The 21,186-nt window shown below is 41.5% G+C and overlaps 1 protein-coding gene across 1 annotated transcript in view; it reads right to left on the bottom strand.

Annotated features, from left to right (window-relative positions):
* ntng2b (netrin g2b) overlaps positions 1-17,714 on the bottom strand; it is an 84,734-nt gene extending 67,020 nt beyond the window's left edge. The window contains 3 exon segments of the mRNA XM_085414238.1: positions 420-1,063; positions 14,281-15,039; positions 16,320-17,714. Of these exon segments, the coding sequence (XP_085270364.1) occupies positions 420-1,063; positions 14,281-14,499 (863 nt within the window). The 5' untranslated portion in view covers positions 14,500-15,039; positions 16,320-17,714.
* Positions 17,715-21,186: the final 3,472 nt, after the last annotated feature.

Genomic DNA, 21,186 nt, shown 5'->3' with positions numbered 1-21,186 from the left:
CTGAGCATCTTTGAGATTTCTGCTCCTATCCTCAAACATTTATTTGTGCCCTTGACAAAACCCTTTAACCCTTGTTAAGCTATTCTTATTAAGAGTAATGTTTGATTTTAAAAAGGATGCTGGTATTTTATCAAGATATTATAACTGGATAAACCGAATAAAATGGCTCCCATTTTATAAATATATAAATCTGTCTGAGTTTTAATACTTTGCAAATGTTCCTCTTAGTGAACTTCAGTTTAACACATATGTTTTTAATAGTTTTATTTATTTATTTATTTATTTTTTTTGTCCTGTACGGAGTTCTTAATAGTTTCATGTTTTGTATTCTTCTCACCAAAGAATTTCTTATGTTCATAATCAGATTTACATTCAAAGGTGTGAATTTGTATCAAGATGTAGTCAAAAGTGGCTCTCACCTGGCAGGTACCTCGATGTTGGAGATGGCGTAGAAGTACTTGAGTAGGTTGTCTCTCTGGACATAGGTACCTCCGAGGGCAGGCCTGAGCAGCCTCAACCTAAGGTTGGTGAAGGTGAAGAAGTCCTTCAGTCCCTTCATACTTTCCATTCGGGCGTACAGGTTGTCCATGTTCTGTAGCCGAGGTCCAGCAAACACAGCAAATCGTGCCCGCACCTCAAACTTCACATTCTTTTCAGCCTTGGAGCCAACCCAGCGCGAGTACTGCTCAGTGCAGATGACCCGTGTGATGTTAGCAGGTGAGAGATCGCGCACTTGTTTGGGTGGCATGTTGAATGCATCCAGACAGTCGTCGGCATAGAACTGGTAGGGCTGCCAGGAGCGTCCGTGGTCCATGGACTTATCCAGAGCCATGATCGTAGGGCGGCCATATTCAAAGGAGATCTGGATATCGTCTGTGAGCTCCAGACTCTTGTTCCAGGACATGGTGACGTTGGCCAGCAGGGGCAGTGGGTGGTTTCGCCATGTTACTGTCTGCCAGTAGGTAAGTAGGCCGTTGCGCTCATTGTCCTGCATCAGCTGAGGAGGGTGGGCAAGGTCTGGATTTAAGGCATCGCACTCGTCACTACATAGGTATGGGTTCTCCTAAAAGAGAGATAAAGACAGACAGAAAGGATTTCATTCGGGGTTCGGGAATGACTCTAACAAGAGGAACAGTAATGAATACTTGATAATACAGTGCATATTCCCGAAAATTGCATTTTTATTAGATTACTGCAAATTCACATTGACACTGGGGCCCTTTGAGTCCCTTGGGCAGTTGTCTGCTTTTCTCTTCTGGTCATCCAGCCCTAAATAGGCTCAGCAAATTCTCAATTGACAAGACAACAAAATGTCTTTGCTTTAAAAATGGATTTGTGGTCCCTGCAGTAGCTGCAGCCATCATTACTGCAACGGAAAATTATGTTAAGCTACGGATTTACAAATTCTATTCACAATCATCAGGATGTTCCTTTGTTCCCAGTACAAATGCTGATTCAAAAGATATTTATTTATTCCCACAATATCCACAGCTCAACACCAAAATCTTCCATATTATCCTCCCAAAAAAGACAAAAAGAGACGTGTATGGAGGGCCTTTCCAATGCACCAAGGGACAGATAGCTTAAAAGTAAACTTGCCAAACAACACAACAGGAAGTGTGAAGGTCAAGAGGATCGTGCATCATCACTGTCTTTGCATAGACAGCAGAGTGCTGCTGCACTTTTAACTCCAGAGAATTGATCCTCCTCTTCTAGTGATGCCAAGACTTTCAAGTTGCTGCCCCTCTACACAACTAAAAGTCAACAGGATTAGTCACGCTGCTCACAGAGAGCTACAAGCCTCTTTACACCTGCAACGAGAAATGCTTCTGTAAGAATATCTCATGCATCTCATCTTCCCTTGATACCAGTAAGACAAATTCATCTTCCACTTGTTTAGGCTTGCAAATTCTGAAACAACCCCCCAAAAAACAAAACATAATGAAAAAAACTCCAACAAAAAACATCAGGTCCATTACTACTTTATATACGTGATACAGCACGGCTTTCTCAGCATTGACAAATGTAATCTTTGGCTGGATTATGTTTGGGATCAGGGTTGAGTGAATGAAGTGCTATATTTAGTGTATGTACTGCAGCACAGTCACAGAGAGGAGGGTAAAGGGTGGGCTGCAGCTCCTGACAAGTGATTCCCATCTCTATGTAGATTTAGGCGACAAGGCTGTGCCTTCAGTTCATTTTGTATCAAGACATTTTATATATTAAACCAGACCACAGTCCTTTCCTAGCCCAATTTCTGACTGTCTACACATAACTATAAAATATATCAGTGCTATAGTCATTACACCAATGTTCTGCATGATCTCATATTCCAGCGAAAAGCAAATAAAATAGCTTGGCTTTAATCATTTTAGTAACTTGCCAAATATGTTAATTAACAAAAAACATGGTGTGATAAATGTAATTTCTAGGAGCCTAAGTTAGCATCAACTAACATTAAGAGTTGTCGCAACTCCACCAACTTTTCAAATAAGTTTTATACATCTTTAATTCCACAGATGCTGGCTCGTCATATTAAAACCACTGCAGAGGTTTCAGTGAAATTGATGCAGCTGACTGTTTTAAGCCAGTTGTCTGACATCCCCATCACCACCCAAGTAAAAATATTTACATAAGGAAATCCCACAGATCCGCAGCCATCTCTCTTGGTGCTTAATTTGCAAAGCTCAGCTCTCGTGCTGTTTGGATTGTTTTACATTCAGAAGGCTAACCATGCCCCCAAGATGCACTAATTAGACTGTTAGAGTTATGATTTTCTACAATATTTAGCTGAAGTCACTAATTGCATCAAATACAAATATCTTTGTATTATTTGACCAAGCATTCACTCTATTGCCCTCATATACTGTCTTCTTTCATTACACATCACTTCACATTTAAAATTCAACATGTCACAAACAATACATGTCAGTATATTGTATTTATATATTGAATGTGTGTTTAAATTTATGTCAGTATATTTATTTGTTATTTAAGTTTTTATGTACCTTGTGAAAAAGGATTCCCATAACAGCGTTATGTTTGCATAATTACAATAATGAATCTTCAGCTGTGTTTTCATCCTCCTCTCTGGTTTTCTCCACTCGTAGTAACTGATTGCAGTTCTACAGCTGATGTCATCCTTATTCTTTTATTTATTCGAAATCTGGCTGTCGTTCTGTGTTTTACCGCTGCGTGCTTAACAAGCTCTTGATGGACTAGAGAGTATAAATATCCCTCTTTTTTTCTTCCACCTCTACCGTCCCTGCTTCTCCGCTGCTTCCTCCCCTTTCTTCTTCTCTTTTTTCATCCTCCCATATTATTTTTACTTTTAGCGTTTGTGCTGTTTCTAATTGTAGTGTTTGACCTTTAGTCGTTTTTAGGTGAAAATGGGGCCAATGAGAGAAGTTGTTGACAAAATGACCTCAGGGACCCAGAGGCAAAATATGGATTGAAATTAATAGAGTTGATCCACAGGGAGGCTTGAAAGACAACCTATAACCTTTTTAAAATTAATTTTGTATTTAGCCAGGACAGCCAAGCCAAAACAGAAGTGACATGTTATCTTTTATTTGTACCAGTTAGAGTCCAGCTGTGAGGTGATAAAGCTGTGGATTTATGTTTCCATATCCTTTAGAGCCTAAACCAGCTCTAATTAAGTGATGCTTCTCAATTAGTGAAAGCTGAGTTTGCTGATTTGATTAATAAAGGAACTTTCCATAGAAACACCAAGATTTTCAACCAGGAGCACCAGGTGTGTTTGTTAAGATATTTGTGGAGTTTGATGGACCAAACTCAATAGTTTTGGTTTTGGTATCATTTAGTTGAAGGAGGGTCCACAATTTGAGACAAAGACTTTTTTCACTGAGAAGATATTTTCAAGTGTGGCAAGTAGATAAAGTTCAGTATCATCCAGGTATAAGGGAATATTGTGTTTCTGAAAGCTAGAGCATGTATACTGAGAAGAGAAGAGGACCTGATATGGGTCCCTGGGGGTTGTTGCGTTTAGTGGAAGGTGGGGAAGAAGAACAGTTTCCTACTTGGACCTGTAACATCACATATCATGAGCCTTAACAACCAATGAGATGTTTTAACAATTTATCACAAGGATCTGCCATATTGTTTATTCTTGTATTAATTAGACCAAAAGAAAGAAAGAAAAAAACATTTTTCTCTTGATAATACCAATTTCTTGGTCCTGGCTAAAATTCAATGCACATATAATGTGTGTTGTTAAAATATTGTCAAAATGTAATGAATTTATTTATGCAAATATAGTAGTCATTCGATCAATTGAGATCTAATTACTTTTGGTGTAGCCATTTATCAAATTGTAGTCATGGCTACATGTTGAACTGAAAAAGTGTATTACACCATGGATAGAAGCCTTAATGTAGAGTAATGTAATGGTGCTGCTGCTTAAATTTTAACAAGGCTAAATTTGGTCGCCTGATGATTTCACCACAAATTTGTGTTTCGACGATCAAACACTGACCCTGCAGGGTTTAAAAGTTGGTTGTATAGAATTTGAAGGGGCGCTTGAACATCAAGATGACACAGCTGCTAACAAGCTTGACAGAGTTGGGTCTGAGGTGCAAACGTTTCATGGATATCTGAGTATTTGTAATATATTGAGAATACAGATGGAGAGTAGGAGAAGCGGTCAGAGAAGCTCCTTTGGTTCCCCCCCCTACTAAAAAGAAATCAAGCTTTCTACAGCCACCTTTCAGTTCCATAAAGATTTTGGGTGGAGTATCACATGAAACAGCAGTTTCTTCTTTCTGTGAAAGCAGTACTGCACAATATTGATGAACCTTGCAAGTGCGTATCACGTGTCGCTGCTTCTTTGCATCTATTGCCAAGCCCTCTTGAATAAAGTCATTGGACTGCGCTACAGAAAAGTGAGCAGTCACTCAAGCTCACTCTAGTGGCCTGATAACAAAAGCAAAAGTTACAATCCTGCGAGGCTGAGATTATAAATCATCTGATTTATGGTGACAGTGCAGAGTGGGGAAAACTCCAAACATAAGCAAACGCTGAGCTGGTGCTGAGAGAAGCTGTATGGCACAAAAGACACTGTGCGGGATCATAATGCATGTGAAGACACAGCAGTGGTATCTTTATACCAGAAACTGCAGATAATCTATCTCTCTGCTCACTGGAGCAACATAGCAGCATTGTTCCCCATCTGATAACCCAATTATCTCTCTTTGCACTGACTCACATCGAGATCGCTGTCAGCGCAAACACACTTAAGATGATCATCTACAATGCTCATAAACAACTGCAACCAGAAAAAGTAATTAGGATCAGATGAAGAGGGTTATAGCGAGCCTCGGAGTGAGAGTAGCAGCTCCGTGGTGGATCAGCTGCTTCTGTGCCCTTCAATCCAGACCCGTCCACACACGTGTTTACACACACTCAAAGTAAGATTAGTACGCCTGTTGTTCTGAGGATGACCCTTGACCTACAAATCCGATTGAAAATGATCGCATTGTCACACAGTCCCAGATAGAGCACATATAGGTTAGCTCCTGAAGTGTACCGGTGATAGCATTTCCTGTTTTGTCTGACACAGAAAGCATGTGAGTACCAGACAACATGAGGGAGTCATTACAGTATTTTACAGCATCAGGTCGAAAGCGTTCGCCAACCTCCTCCGACCTCAGCCGGCCCTTTAGGATTAACTAGTCTGGAGGTGATATGTACTGTAATAAGCTGGAAGATTTTATCCCCCGTGAGAGACTTACATGAGGTTATGTTTAAGCCCTTTGTCTGCCCGTGTCCTCCTTATTCCACCTCCTTATTCCCCAGCCAGGCTCAACATACATACATATATATATATATATATATATATATATATATATATATATATATATATATATATATATATATATATATATATATATATATCACTATATTCCAGGATACACACACACACACCAGCAAACACAATCTTTTCCCTCACAGAAGCACACAGACACACAGATCCCAGCCAAATGCTGCGGCAGGTGGCCCGCACTGCTAAGCCCCTCCAGCAATTATCCTCACCGGGATCCCGTCTCCACGACAACAGCCGCCATGATGCCCCTGCCGTCAGTGGCTTTCTTGTTTTCACTCACAGGAATACAGTGAGATCCTAAATGATCATTAGAAATACCTCAAGTGCTAAAAATGTGGCTCATGCTACGGCTGTGTGCCTTGTTTTTGAACACATCAGGAGCGACGAAACAACTCTTGTTCTGTAAAGAAAAAGAAAAAGTCCACCATCCATTCACAAAGAAGTATGCAAAAAATTTTCCTTTACATTTCTGTCCCTTCCTTTGCTCTTATGACTAGTTGTGTTCCCAAGAAATATTTTCTGTTGCCACCTTTCTCTATCACGCTGTCTGCTTTATTTCTACCTCCACTTATAGAGGTTTCCACAATACATTGCTAGCGAGGGGAATAGAGGTACCGACCCTCACTCAGAGAACGCAATTTATTTTATTTTGGAGAAACATCAAATGAAATGGCCCTCCCCATTAAAAAGGGCACAGAGGGGAAGAGAAAGAGATATTGCTTTTTCACTTATAACGTAATCTTTTATTTTGTTGGAAGCTTTTCCATCATGCTGCAAGTTCTTGTTACCCTGGATGGAGACAGTACATCAGTATGTGTGTGTGTGTGTGTTGCCAGCGAGCGTACGTAACTGTGTATTTGTACATGTAAAGGATTACAAACCTTTTACTTTACCTGAAAAAGTGATTATCCGCTTGCTGGAAAATGTCTTGCTGGGTGCAAAACAGCAGTTGGCAAGTGTAAAAGTGTCTTAGGTGTGTGTTTGTGTGGGCGGGTGTTGTTTATGTCTGTGTGCGTGTATTCGTGTGCATGTGTGTGCGCAGGCAGGAAAAAGTAAATGTTTACTGTAGGCATGTGTGATTGTGCATGAGGAGGAGGAGAGAATAAGAAGGACCAAGCGGCGACACCACGCTGATCTGAAGCAGCAGCAGAGCTTGTCCTGTTCAAATTACCGCAGTTGAACCAGCACGAGTTTTATTAGCAACATATCTTAGAATTCAGGCAGTGCTTATAGCAGATCCAAAATATCTGGCAGAGTTACTGTTGTCTCCAAGTGTAGCGATTAGATGGATTCAGGGTCCGTTGTAAAATCTAAACCAATGGTAGTTGAGATGTAGGTAAGGTAAGGCAGAAGAGATGAGATGTGAACTGTGCAACAGAGATCTTTATATCATTTTCTTTACCTTTCTGTATTTTTTAAATATTGCACTAGCAGTTTATCTCAAATGCAGTCTGCAAACACAGCTGAATTCACAGTTGACAATTTAAGAAAAGCATTAAAACTCATATAACAGAATCAGATATATCATGTCCAGTGTTGGTCAAGTTACTTGAAAAAAGTAATCAGTAACTAATTACTGATTACTTCCCCCAAAAAGTAATCCCGTTACTTTACTGATTACTTATTTTCAAAAGTAATTAATTACTTAGTTACTTAGTTACTTTTTAAAAACACGATTTACAACCTGAAGAGGTGATAAAGCGATAGATCTTTCAGCCCAATTCTACTTTTTCTACATAATCCATCATACAAAATGTAATCAAATGGAAAAGTCTCTTTTTTTTAACTTGTTTTATCAGTTTTAATCTTTTAACTTTATGCATCAAGCAAAAATTTAATTATATGCAACATTGTCTGACTTGAATAAATTAGTTTAACATTTAAACCTATTTTCTACACATTCCAGCACATAAAATAAAATATTTTTTGTGTTTACACTCACTCTTTCAAATAGATGCAAGTAAAACACAGCAGAAAATAAATAAAGTCAAAGACTAGCGGTCCTATTGTTCTATTTTCACCTGTAAAGCAGGACTGCGGTAGGCGGAGGTTTACCCTGGTGCAGGTGTGCCGTGGTCAGTTGAAGAATCCGCGAGTTTCTCTGTGAATTTCCCATTATGTCGTTGCGCACTCGGTGCTTGCTTGGAAGTTTAGGGGGGTTTTTTCGCTGTAAAAAAAAGTTACTTGTAACGCGTTACTGCCCATCTCTGATCATGTCTAACTTGCCTACACTGACAGCTATGAGTTGAGAGTTGGCGCACCGGTTATGCTAATGGTGGCTAACCTCAAGTGGGGATGAGGGGTGGGATATAGAAGTGTGGCAAGCTTTTATGTCACACCTCCAAGTATTTTGTCATGACAGCTTTACAATCTTTGGCCCACTGCAACTGACACTGACGGATCACTTGAGGTAGGTCCCCGCTTCTTTCTCGGATCCCTCTTAAGCTGCATGAAGTTTTATTTTAAAGATGCAGACAGTTGTTTGTAGATTTTGTTTAAAAGACAAAGATAATATTGTACTTGCACTTGTATGCTTTGTTAGGAACTGAGAATGAATCCATTAAAAATACATTGTATTGTAGATGATGGGGCAACAAACTACAGAGGCTGATATAGAAAATGCAATTCTGTCTGATTGTGTTTTATGTCTGTGGCTAGAGATCGGCCACATTTGTAGTATGCCAAAAAGTGGAGGAAAATTTTAATTACACATTAAAATTGGACATGCAACCCTGCTATTTCTGGACAGATGACAACGCGCCAACTAAACAACAACAGCTGGTTATAAGCTAACATTACGCCAGCTAACGTTAGGCTTGAGTGTCCTAAGAATCACACTCTCACTCCAATGCACAGTTTGAATAATTTCTCATCTTTTATGAGAATTCGTTCTCTAAGTGTCTGAGTCCAACAAAGTTTCATTAGCGCAGCAAAAACAGCACCGCTTACCAGCATAAAATTCAAGACATCCTCACCCCTCACCTCAATATCAATGTCATTGGAGAGTATTGGACTGCTTTCACAAAGTTTCTTCTTCTCTTCCAGGGTAAATAGACATGGATGTTTTCACCCACGATATTGACAAGTAAACTTTGTGAGGTAAACAGCCTGACAGCATAGCCAGAATGCAAAAAACTCAGATCAAGTCTGAACTTACTTTGCTATCTCGGTTCTACAGATGAAAAGCAGCCAGAGTTTTCGAGAAGACTTGAGGGTAAAAACTGAAAATATAGCAAAGTATTTAATTGACACATATCCATTTTTAAAATATAATGTTTAGAAAAATTGTTTTTTTACACAAACAGTAATATAGTGAATCTATCTGTTATGGGATGGAATCAAAATTAAATGTTTCTTATCTCGCTTGCTTGCCTAAAACATGTTTGTCCTACAGCAGCCACTGTAGCTAGAATGATACACTTGAATTGAAATCTACTGACAACTGGTGGTCGAATTTTACAAACTGTACCTTTAAGTCCTTTAAACTGACTTTTACACCTAATTTAAAGTTGGCTTATCCCTCCTTCTTCTTGTGCACATCTGCACTGCTTCCTTGTTGCTATATTTAAATCACTTCCTGGAACTCGTTGCTGTTGTTGATGTTATGTTTTTTTAAAAATTCATGGGTCGTTCTTTGTGAAGTCAACCCCGAGAGTCAGACTGTCAAGACTAATGTAGGCATCTGACAGAGAACATTAGGCAGAAGCGACCTGAACTGCATGTGCCATCCTTCCATCAAATCTTTTAGGCAGCAGTAACATAAAGTTTGCTCACCACCAGTCCTATGTCCTGTGACTTTAAAGACAACCTTTTTGACACACTGGAGTGATCTAAAAATAGAAAACAGTGAACTGCTACCCAAGAAGACTGCCTTGAAGGGGACATCAGCCAGATTTAAAAAATGTCTGTTTTTTTTTTTAATCTTTTTGAGCAGAACTGTGCATCTTTTTCTTCTGCACACTTTTTGAACTGAGGAGCTGCGCTAAGAGAAATAAATGTCAAACTCTGGTATTTGTAAGCCTGGGCGTCCTCATACTTTCAATCTTTGCTTTTGAAAACACTTTAGTCACTACTTCTCCCTTATAGATTTTTTGGTAAACCAAGATGATCCGTGTTCACAGCTTCACTGAAAACCTTAATCTGAAAACTTCTTATATGCACCTCAAATCATCCTGAAAGTTAGCACAGGAAGTATGCTCGTGTGCAAGTGCGGGAAAGCGATGCAGGAGAGTGGAGGGTTGCTTTTGATTTTAAAGGCTTTTAGAAAGTTGACATCAAACTATTTGTTTTTTTTTGGGGGGGGGGGGGGGGGGGGGGTGCTTTGCCTTAGTGTAAGAACATGTGGATTGTAGTGAGAGCCGGGGGGCCAAAAACTCTTCAAATCAAAGGAAATCATACCAAGTACTTGTCAATAGGCTGTTCCAGGGGATATCTGTATTTTCTCTGTCTGTTCTGATAGATTCTGATACACTGAAGCGTTTGGACAGCTGCAGGATGCTGCATCCTTGCCCTTGTTTGAATTTTCTAACCCAGACTTTTAAAGGATCCTCCTTACACTGTTGCCACTCAATCTCTTGTACACTGGACGGATACATGAAAGCTTCTTGCATTCGTAGTAGTATCCCCACTCAACACATCCCTCAGTACTAAGCATTACTCCTCTCCACACATCCTGATAGGTTAAACAAGGTGTTTTGCTAAGTTCACCTCAGACTGTCTAAGCCCTGCAGCCAATCCCTCTTAGTTTCACCTCAGTCAGGGATAAATCTCACTTATAACTATCCTCCCGTTCTGCCAACACATCTAAACACTCTCTGATCACTTTCAACTGTGTCCTAATGGGGGAAGCAAGCCATGCCATTACATCACCGCACCCTCCCCCTCCTGCCTTGTTTGTATAGTCACACTCTGTCATTCTCTTTAGCTGTCCGCTCCCTTCTCTCTCTCTTTTCCCTTCGATAATTATGCCCCTGCGCTGTCAAAGCTGCTCATGCTGTGCCCAAATTCACCTCCATGGGTGTATTATTAGGACAGTGGCCACCTGAGCTATCTTTCACCCCCAGGGAGGCTGACTGACGATGGCCCACTGCTGGATGTGGGTGGCCCTTTTGCGCAGCCTTGAAGTCCCGCTGCTGGGCAGGGCAAGCCAGCCGGGCCTGGCATGGCTACACTGGGCAGGGAGTATGAAGTATGGCCATAGGCCCAGTCTGGGATGCACTGATCCACGCTACCAGCTGCCATCTTCCTCCCCTTCCTGCATGCTCCCTTTCCGCTGCTGCGCGGCTTCTCTCTCTTATCATGTCTATTTTTAGAGCTGGCAGATTTCTACCTTCTAAAATGGGCAAATGTGTTTTGAAACAGGAAGGTGTGTGTGCGTCTGTGCGCGCATGTTTTTTGTGTGTGTCTTTCTTAGACATACTAGTGTGCACTGTTGGCCAACTCGTGCACGTTTCATGCAGCCCTGCTGGTTCACTGTACATTCCAGTACACATGCACGCTACCCATTTGCATTCAGCTGCTCTATGTTCTCCGCCCCGAGGGAGAGCGTTGATTGAAGGTTTTGGTTCAAAACCGAGAGACAAAATAACAAACAACAGTACGGTGAGACCTCTTTGAATGCTACATTGTTTTTTAATATATATCAACACCGTGTGCATTTAGTGTTGATTTCATCTATCTGCTTAGCTAAGCTTGGATCATTATTACTTCTTCTTCATTATTACCTATCCACCAGTACACCGTGCTGCCTCAAATCTCCTTAGACCATCGCCCCTCGACTGCAAGCTACAACTCCATAGCAGCTGCCGTACAGAGAAGCTACAAAGAGACTACTGAAGCTCCTAACACAGCACTAGTGACAGTAGCATCTTTGTCAAAGTGCTTGGAAGCCCGTCATGTTGAAAGAAGCCAACATGCTGGCCTGTTTGGCAAAGGAGAAAGGATGCTGCATTCCCAGGGAACAAGAGAGATAAATAGAGTAGAAAAAATGCATCCCTGTGGAGATGGAGGGAGCAAAAAAAAAACTACTGTAAACCAATGTGAGCGGGAGGGGGTGGACGGAGCTACAGCATGCCTCCACATCAAAACCCCAAAAGTAAATTCTCCCCCAGCTTTTGTTCTTTTACTACAACTGCTACATAGCAGTCGTAGAGTGAGAGAAGTGGAGGGGGGAAAAATTATTTTACATCTTCCGCAGTATGTCTGTAGTCTTATTAAGAGTGAGCAGCTCTGCGCTTTGGGTGATGCTTTTTCTTTTTTTTTCCAGAGTGCCCTGACTTTCTCTTGACTTGTGGGACTGCTGAATGAGTGAATGTAAATGTACACCAATTAGATAAGAAACTGGCTTTTCTGTAAAGCTGCCAAATCTGTAAGGGTGGGAGGGGAGAAAGAGGAAGAGGAAGAGGAAGAGGGGGAAGAAAAATATAGCACTTGCTTGAAAATAAATGATCTGTATCCTAATATCACTCAACCAATACCTGTTTGGCATGTGCAGCAGAAAGAAGCACAATATGATATCCCCGTGTTGGTGCTGTTCCTGGATTATTAAAATTAAGGTTCAGCATTGCAAGCGACCAATCACATTGTTGTGATGTCATTGTTTTGTGATGTGGAAACACCATCACGCCAGACCCTAACCCCTTAACTAAAGCCCTGTAAGCCTAACCCTAACCACGATCGCATCCTGACCTCAGTGCTCAGTGATTCTGTAGCGAAAATGAACAGATTTCATGGGTCATTACAAATCAGAATGAGGACTTAAAGTGATGACAAGAATATAGTCACGGTACAGAATTAAACCCGCTGTTCTGACATCCCTTGCTTCTTAAGTAAACTTTTATCTGACAGCTTCCCCATCTAATGCACTTAGAGGGGAGCGCTGCTTCTAAATCCCCCCACAACCACCGACGACCTGAGAAGAACAAGAACTTTCTGCTCTAAAGACCCAATCCGATGTGAAACTGCTGACTAAGGCCAGACTCCTTCCTGTCCCGCCCTCCATTCCTCTTTCTCTTTCTGTCTCATCTACCAAGCAACACCACTCTGGATCCCCGAGAACGAGAGACGCTGGCCAGTCCTTGTAAGGAAGCCCATTAAGGCGTCCATCAATATTTCATCATTGCTCACTCAGAAACATAGTTATAGAAGTTTCCAGGCTGAGGCCATTAGGGGGCAGACGTCAATACGTTATGGCAGCGAGCAGTTCTCCTGACTTCTCTCTTTCCCCCCCCCCGCCACACTCTTTCCACTAGCTATGTCCATCTCCCCTCTCAGGATAAGTCACATGAGCGGCTTCTCTCAAGACAACAGTGGTTTCCGCTGTTAAACAAATCATTAACCATTAGGTATCCGAAAACCACAGTATCCTCTGCTGCTCCTGTCAAATGACCCCTCCACCCCCCAAATGCCAGCCTATGTGGGAGGAAGGGAGGCAGACAAGAGTGGAGGGCTGTTTGCAAAATCGTCTTAACAACTAACAAGTCTCCAGTCACTCAGAATATAAACACCTAATTAACAGCATGACATGATTTTATAATGTGTTGTCGGCCGACCAACGCTCTGCGGAGACACTTGTTGTGAGATTGACTCAGGGCTGTTGAGACGGGTCTGGCACCCCCGGTACTGGCCCTGCCAGTGAGTGGACACTCAGCGACAGCAGGGCTGATCATCAAGAGGGTGAACTTGTCTCACACACGCACTCAACACACACACACACACACACACACACACACACACACACACACACACACACACACACACACACACACATACACGTGCTGTGAGTCAAATCATGAGTCAAACCTCAGATATAAAACTTTCCACGGAAGAGGCGGGAGGAAGCTTAATTTCATTCGTACGATTTTATAACCCTTATTTCTAATTATTACACCTACATTAGTTGGGAGTAGCCTCCAGGCTAAAGTGTGTTAAATACTGCTGTAGCAGACATTTTAACAAGTTTTCCTGCAGCTCACCCTTTAGTGTCCTTGGAACTAAGGTCCCAGTGTATGCATTTTACCACAGGAAATGCGAGCCCCTCTAGAAGCCCTAAATTAAACCGGACACCGGGCTGGCAAGTCCATAGTAATGTAAACAACACCTTTAGGTCAGTCCCCAGTCATTGCACTTGTGTCGTTCCTTTCGGGTCCCTGGGGCTTTTACAGTGTGAATCCTGCTCTGACCTTAGTTAGAAATGCCTGTCATTACTCTTTTACGCTTCAGCCCTGTGAGCTGGTGATTTCCAAACTAATAGTTTCAACTTTTATTTCAACACTTTTAGGTGCATTTCATTCAAGACCAAGGCTACTGTGCATGTGGCCCATGTGTTCCTGGTCACTATTTTTTTTACCACTTTGAAACATTATTATTACGATATCCTACATTTTAAAGTCACTAATAAAAGTGAAACATATATGATACAAGCCCTGACATGGACTCACCAGAGTGCAGAACCTCTCCGGTGGCCTTCCACATGTGATCCCAGGCGGATCCACCTTGATCCGCATAAAGTCTTTCATGGACCTAGGTTTTGGCTGGCAGGCGTAATGCTCCCACACCGAGCCCTCGTCCGTGCTCACCAGGGATTTGCACAGTTCGTACTGGCCCAGAGTGGAGGCCAAGCAGCGCAGCAGCAGCAGCAACACAGCCTGAAGGAGCATGGCAGGCTGGGGGGGTATTTGGAGAGGGGTCCGGCACAGGGTGAGGGGGCCACGGAGCTCAGAGGACAGGTTACGAGCATGGAGCGATAATCATAGGGAACGAGTGCACATCCCTACCACCATACTGCTGTGTTTGGAATGGAGAGGTCAGGGTAAATTGACATCACCTGCCTCCAGCTTTATTAATTCCCCAAAACGAAACACTGAATCGGCAGCTTTCTCTCAGCGTTTCTCGTCAGTTATTGGCAGCCCCAAAGAGGAAAGGAAAGCAGGACACTTCACTGTTTTGATGGCTGATTTCCTGAGGAAGATGGGCAGTGGGCGTGGGGGTGGATAATGTTACGGAGAGGAGTCTCGGCATGCACTCTAACCATAGTGTTGCAGGGAGTTGGGTGGGAGATGTTTGCGCGGATCCATGTCTCACAGAGCGGTGTCCTTCAGGGAAACGGCGGAGCTAGTTGGAGAGGATGGAGGAGAAGTTGATGCGTCTCCAGATGTATCCATTGGACATTTCAGATTTGTTGAGCTCTTCCGATTGTCCTGGAGGTGAAATGGGGGGCATAAATAATAGGTTAATACCTGTGTCCGCAATTTTTCGCATTCTTAATTTCACTGCAAATAAATACACGTGGCATTTGACAGGACTATGCTCGATAAAACTTAAGTGCCCGTCTTCGAAATGTCATTTTTATAGTAACGTTGAGCTTTTAATTCGCGGTGTCAGATTAAAAATGCAACAAATCCCACTGATTTACTCTGGAAAACATCACAACTGCCCCCAAACTATGAAAACATTTAAAGTGAATATATGCCACGAACAGTTAGTTACAAGGAGTTTGTTTTACATACAGCCCGAATATCTGAGTGTTAAAATAAAAGAAAGAACAGAAAAAAAACGCCACACCGCGTGGATAACCTTATGCGTAAAAACACGTGCTGCTGCCGGGTGCCGCCTGTGCGTGTGTGTTTTTTTTGCTCCAATACCGGCGACAGAGAGTGGACTATACAGATGGTAATAACTGCACTGCAAGAAATATCCGTCGGCAAGAGGTATTTAATAGCCCAATATAATCTGTTTACTTTATGACCCGGCAAATGGTGCAAAAAATAAAGAGTGACTCATCCACAGTCTAGTTCAAGAACGTTCTTCAGCGTAGTGTCATTTCATTTATACTTCATCAACCTCGGGCCTATCCAAAATTCAGCTTTGCTTCAGCACATCAGTAACTGGTGTGATAATAAAGTTCCGGAGAAACAAACTGCTAATTGAGTTATTCGCTAATATAAATAAATAAACTAATATTATTTGTATTAACTATGTTTCCATTTTAGGCCGAGTAAATGAATAGCTACTCATGATGATTTCCCCCCCTTTTTGCAGCGTGGACTCACTGCTTATAATCCGCCCGTCATCCCACACCAAAGGAAGTCTGGTGCTTAAACAGCCTATCCCATGCACACCCGGTGACTTACTTCACTTGTCAAGTGAAGTCGCCAAAGCTGTTTCCCGGCCCGGCACTGGCAGTCTCGCAGGGGTGTGTCAGTTTCTACAGTAGTGCATCCTTCCGTGGAGCATCACTCCAATTTTACATATATATGTATGTGTGCGGGCTATAATGCACGCTCAAGAATGAATGCATCAGCGCGTTTGTCTAAAGCAGAATGAATTATGCTGCCAGTCCCCCCGAACATCCTGAAGTGCTCCGGATATTGTGGAGGCTACAACTCATCAGCAGCTCTCCGGTGCTTGTCTGACTTCGCAGAGCTTTCGCAACAAACGCATCCCGCTGTGAAATGCTTTAATCAGATAAAACACTTACTTCTGACATGCATCTGTCGGGCAGGTCAGCACTTTGCTCGGAGTGCGTGCACGTCCACCCCCCCTGTTTGGCCAAAAAAAAAAAAAAAAATCCCCTTTACCATCCAGTGTACTCGTCCCCCGCCGCGGTCCTCACTGTACTCCCGTTATCAGCCGGCTCGCTGTTTGTTTGGTTTCTTTTTCTGTTTTATTTCTTTTTTTTCCCTTTTTTTGCCGTCCGACGGATACTTTTTGATCACAGCGTAGATGGCTGCGCACGGTAGATCGGTGTCCTAGATCTGGAAACGGCTGCGAAAACAGGACTGAAATCCAGCGTCAAGGAGTATCAAAAGTATAAAATATTGAGTTTGTGAAAAAAAGGCTTGTGCCCGCCCTTCTTCCCCTCCTCTCCACTTCCTTTTCCCACTTTTACAAAGCTCGGGTTTATGCTCAAGGGCAGAAAGAAAGAGAGGAGGAAAAAAAAGGCTTTATGGAAAATATCTCCCTCCCTCCTCTCTCTCTCTCTCCCTCTCTCCCCCTCGGTTAATGCCTGGGCTAAATCCTTTTACCATCACTTTCAATCACTATCTGAGCTTTTATCTGCTCCAGCCCTGCTGCCTGAACCGGGGCGGTGCAACTTCTCCTATCCGCTCCAGCTCCAAACTGTTCCCCGTCAGCTCTGATCAGCACTCCGCTCGGCTTTAAAGGAGCAGCCGGAGAGAGAGGTGGGGGTCCCGGTGGTACCGTAGCCTTTACCTCCGACCTTATCCGTCCAGATTTGTGAAGATAACGTCATCTATTCTTCTGCCCGCGCTGTTTATCAGTTTATTCAAAATAATCTCCCCCTTCCCTTCAAAAATAGGTATTCCCGCAGTACTCCTGACGGGACTTGTAGTGCCGGAGAACGTTGTGACCCTATCCCACTTTGTTGAATTATTTATCATTATTCCTGAACCGCAAAATCGCCTTAAATTTACTTGTGAGGTTCAGTAACAGCAATTTTAATTTTAATGTTTTGCAAAGATATTAGGATGACTTTTGCATGTGTCTGCAGTAACTGCAGCATGTGGTGCCTGTGTGCACTGCATCGAAGTACTTTGATAAACGTGAGGTACACTGTAAACCCGAACAAGTTGACTGAACTTAAAACTTTTGTGGAAACTGATTACCTCAAAAGATTTAAGTACAAAAACTCATATCTTCTAAGTATGGGGTACTCAAAATTTGTATTTATTGTTAACCTAAAAATTTTAAATTATATTTTATATTTTATTAATTGAGCTTTACTCAAAGACTGTATACTTTAATTTCAATATTTTTGTGTTTCTTGTAGTTTATTATTTTGATGCAACACAATGCAATTATATTACAACCTAAACTCAAATTATCTGATTATTAATTAAAAGATATGTTGTGAGTGTAGACTACTAAAAAAAAAAAGTACGGAAATTCAGTTACTTTACATTTTGTTTATTTAACATTTTTTCATGAAAATTTAAAAACATCACAAATGTTTTTATAAAACAACTAACATGGACATCGGCACCATAAAGTGAGCATTATAAATTCTGTGTAGAACATTTATCTTTTTATAAACTCACAAAGGACGACATCAGTCCTAATTGCATCTTTCTCAAAATACACAAAAATGCAAAACAAAAAGTCAAATACTAATCACTTTTTTTTAAATAGAAATGAAAAACAATTTTTTAAAATGGGTACAAAGATGATCAGCTTCCAAATAACCAGATAAGGCAGTCAAGTATAGGAAAATTAGGTAAACTGACGGAGTTAAATCCACCCAAAGCCTGTAGTAAACTTAAAGTGCTTAAAGTGCTTCAAACAAAGTGCTCAGTAACAGAGTGCGTGTCCTAACAAACATTGCCTTATATTCCTTAAGAGCATGTAGGCAGGGGTTTCAGGGGTTTGCCGTCATCAAGCCCCATGAAGAACATAACGAAGGTTCAGTTTTACTTACAAGTTTCTCCAAATGTGTTCTCCAGTCGCTCGAGAAGGGCAGCCATATTGAACAGAATTTTCTGTCAACGTCGTTCAGGTTAGAGAGAAGACGTCATGACGTCATGACGTCCACATGCGGAGCTCGGAAAAAAACATTTACTCAAAAATCATAATTAAGAAAGCAGTATTTACTCTTAACTTCTAAGCCATGTACAATTATAACTGTTTGAATCGTTAACCGAACAGAAAAGTTTTAAGTTGTTTCAACTTTGTGAGGAATTTTAATTGTTATATCCACAAACTTTATAAGTCAGGTAGACTGTTGGGGTTTACAGTGTACATGTAGTTAGTTTCCTTACACTGCTGCGCGTGTGTGCGCGCCCGCGCAGTGATGTGTAGTGCTTTTGTCCTGTCCATGGTCCTACTGTGAAACAGACTCTTTAACTTTTCAAGCAGTGAATGTGTTTTTTTGACTCAAGGTTGTGTGACTTTCACCTGATGTATGCTGTTAGACTTGAGTCAATCAACAGTATAGAAAAAAAAAACACATCAGTACAGAAACAAAACGAATCCAGTTCTCATAATCATAACTGTGCACCCACTTACACAGCATGGCATCCATTAAAGGAGCAATGTGTTTTTTTTTTCTTCAAAGCAGTTTAAAACATTTGAAAGTTGACTAAAAAAAATATCATCAGAATGTGAAGAACAACTATGGTGCTACACTAATTATCAAAAGTATTTCCTTGTTTTTTCTAAACACCAAGTCTCTGTGGCTTTTAAACCCCAAAACACGCTGCGCCAAAAATCGGTCCACCCCAAGGATCGGGTCCTCCGACACAAACAGAGTAACATAGTGTACGCTGTTAAGTGCCAGGAGGATTGCCAGGATTTATACATCGGGGAAACCAAACAACCTCTGGCGAAACGGACGGCACAACACAGAAGAGCCACCTCATCAGGCCAGGACTGCAGTCTATTTACACCTACAGGCCAGTGGACACTCTTTCAAGGATGAGGATGAACACATCCTGGACAGGGAGGAACGCTGGTTTGAGCGCGGTGTCAAGGAAGTCATTTATGTGAAAAGGGAAAGACCATCTCTGAATCGAGGAGGGGCTTTGATCAGTCATTATGCAAATGTACTGTTTATAAGATTGGGGAAACCTGCAGTCAGCTGAGACTGAAGAAGTCACTTGGATGAGTGACGAAACGTTTCTCCCACAAAACGCTACGTCAAGATGAACAGAATCAACTTTCTGGAGATTTACTTTCCTGGATGATTGAGAATGCATCAAGACATCATTACAAAGGCGTTTTATCGGGTTGTGGTCAGGACTTTTTTTTGTTGTTGACCTAATTTTGAGCGTGCTTCTCTTATTAAAAACGTGTTATTCCTAGGCAGTGTTGGTCAAGTTACTTGAAAAAAGTAATCAGTAACTAATTACTGATTACTCCCCCCAAAAAATAATCCCGTTACTTTACTGATTACTTATTTTCAAAAGTAATTAATTACTTAGTTACTTAGTTACTTAGTTACTTTTTAAAAACACGATTTACAACCTGAAGAGGTGATAAAGTGATAGATCTTTCAGCCCAATTCTACTTTTTCTACATAATCCATCATACAAAATGTAATCAAATGGAAAAGTCTCTTTTTTTAACTTGTTTTATCAGTTTTAATCTTTTAACTTTATGCATCAAGCAAAACATTTAATTATATGCAACATTTTCTGACTTGAATAAATTAGTTTAACATTTAAACCTATTTTCTACACATTCCAGCACATAAAATAAAATATTTTTTGTGTTTTCACTCACTCTTTCAAACAGATGCAAGTAAAACACAGCAGAAAATAAATAAAGTCAAAGACTCAGCGGTCCTTTTGCTCTATTTTCACCTGTAAAGCAGGAGCAGGGTAGGCGGAGGGTTACCCTGGTGCAGGTGTGCTGCGGTCAGTTGAAGAATCCGCGCGAGTGTCTCTGTGAGTTTCCCATCACGTCGTAGCTACTCGGTGCTTGCTCGGAAGTTTAGGGGTTTTTTTCGCTGTAAAAAGAAGTTTTCTTCCCACGCACGATGGACGCTAATGTTTTTGTCACTTTTTATGGAATCAAACTCAAAGTAAGGTCAGTACTTCCACACTTTAAACGCTGCACGCTCATACTCTCTCCCGCACTCGATATATTATCCATTGTTGATCTGCACACAGCTGCTGTCACCAACGTCGCACTTGCTTACGTCACTGTCATGAGACATTCTCGCAAAAAAAATCACGGTTTTAGTAACGCAGTAACGCAGCGTTCCTACGGGAAAGTAACGGTAATCTAATTACCGATTTTGCAATAGTAATCCCTTACTTTACTCGTTACTTAAAAAAAGTAATCAGATTACAGTAACGCGTTACAAGTAACGCGTTACTGCCCATCTCTGTTCCTAGGTTACAAAATCTGTCATCTTCAGGGTTAGACATAAACAACTTGCTTATCAGTGAAAGCGATTATCAGCTTCTCCTGCTAGCGCTGATTGCCAAGCTCAGAATGTTTATATCTTGGCAAGATGTGAAAGTTCAAGAGTGGTCACACCCAGCATCAGTAGTTTATTTATTTTTTATTCAAGTGGGTTTACAGGTCAGAAACACTCTGACCGTGGATAGCAGAAGTGCAACCAAAAGCCTCTGACTTTAAGAAAGTTGAAACTGGACTGGGAGATTAGGCCAAAAAATGTCAAGAGCAGTGAAACTTGGGGAGCTGGTGTGTAACAGAGGCAAATACTGTGATGTGACATATTCAAATCTCAAACAGAGACACTGCTGTTGGGACAGGTTTGCTGTGGTGCCATTTTTAGCTCACGTAGCATTTCTCCATATTTTACACAGCACAGCAGTGCCAAATGTAGCAAAACAGAACCCTCCACTAAGGTGATTTAGTGA

The sequence above is a fragment of the Rhamphochromis longiceps genome, linkage group LG7 (genome assembly GCF_057381845.1).
Source record: "Rhamphochromis longiceps isolate RC_006_pf linkage group LG7, R_longiceps_female_GT1.1, whole genome shotgun sequence".
Taxonomy (NCBI): Eukaryota; Metazoa; Chordata; class Actinopteri; order Cichliformes; family Cichlidae; genus Rhamphochromis; species Rhamphochromis longiceps.
This window is presented reverse-complemented; position numbering and strand designations above follow the sequence as displayed.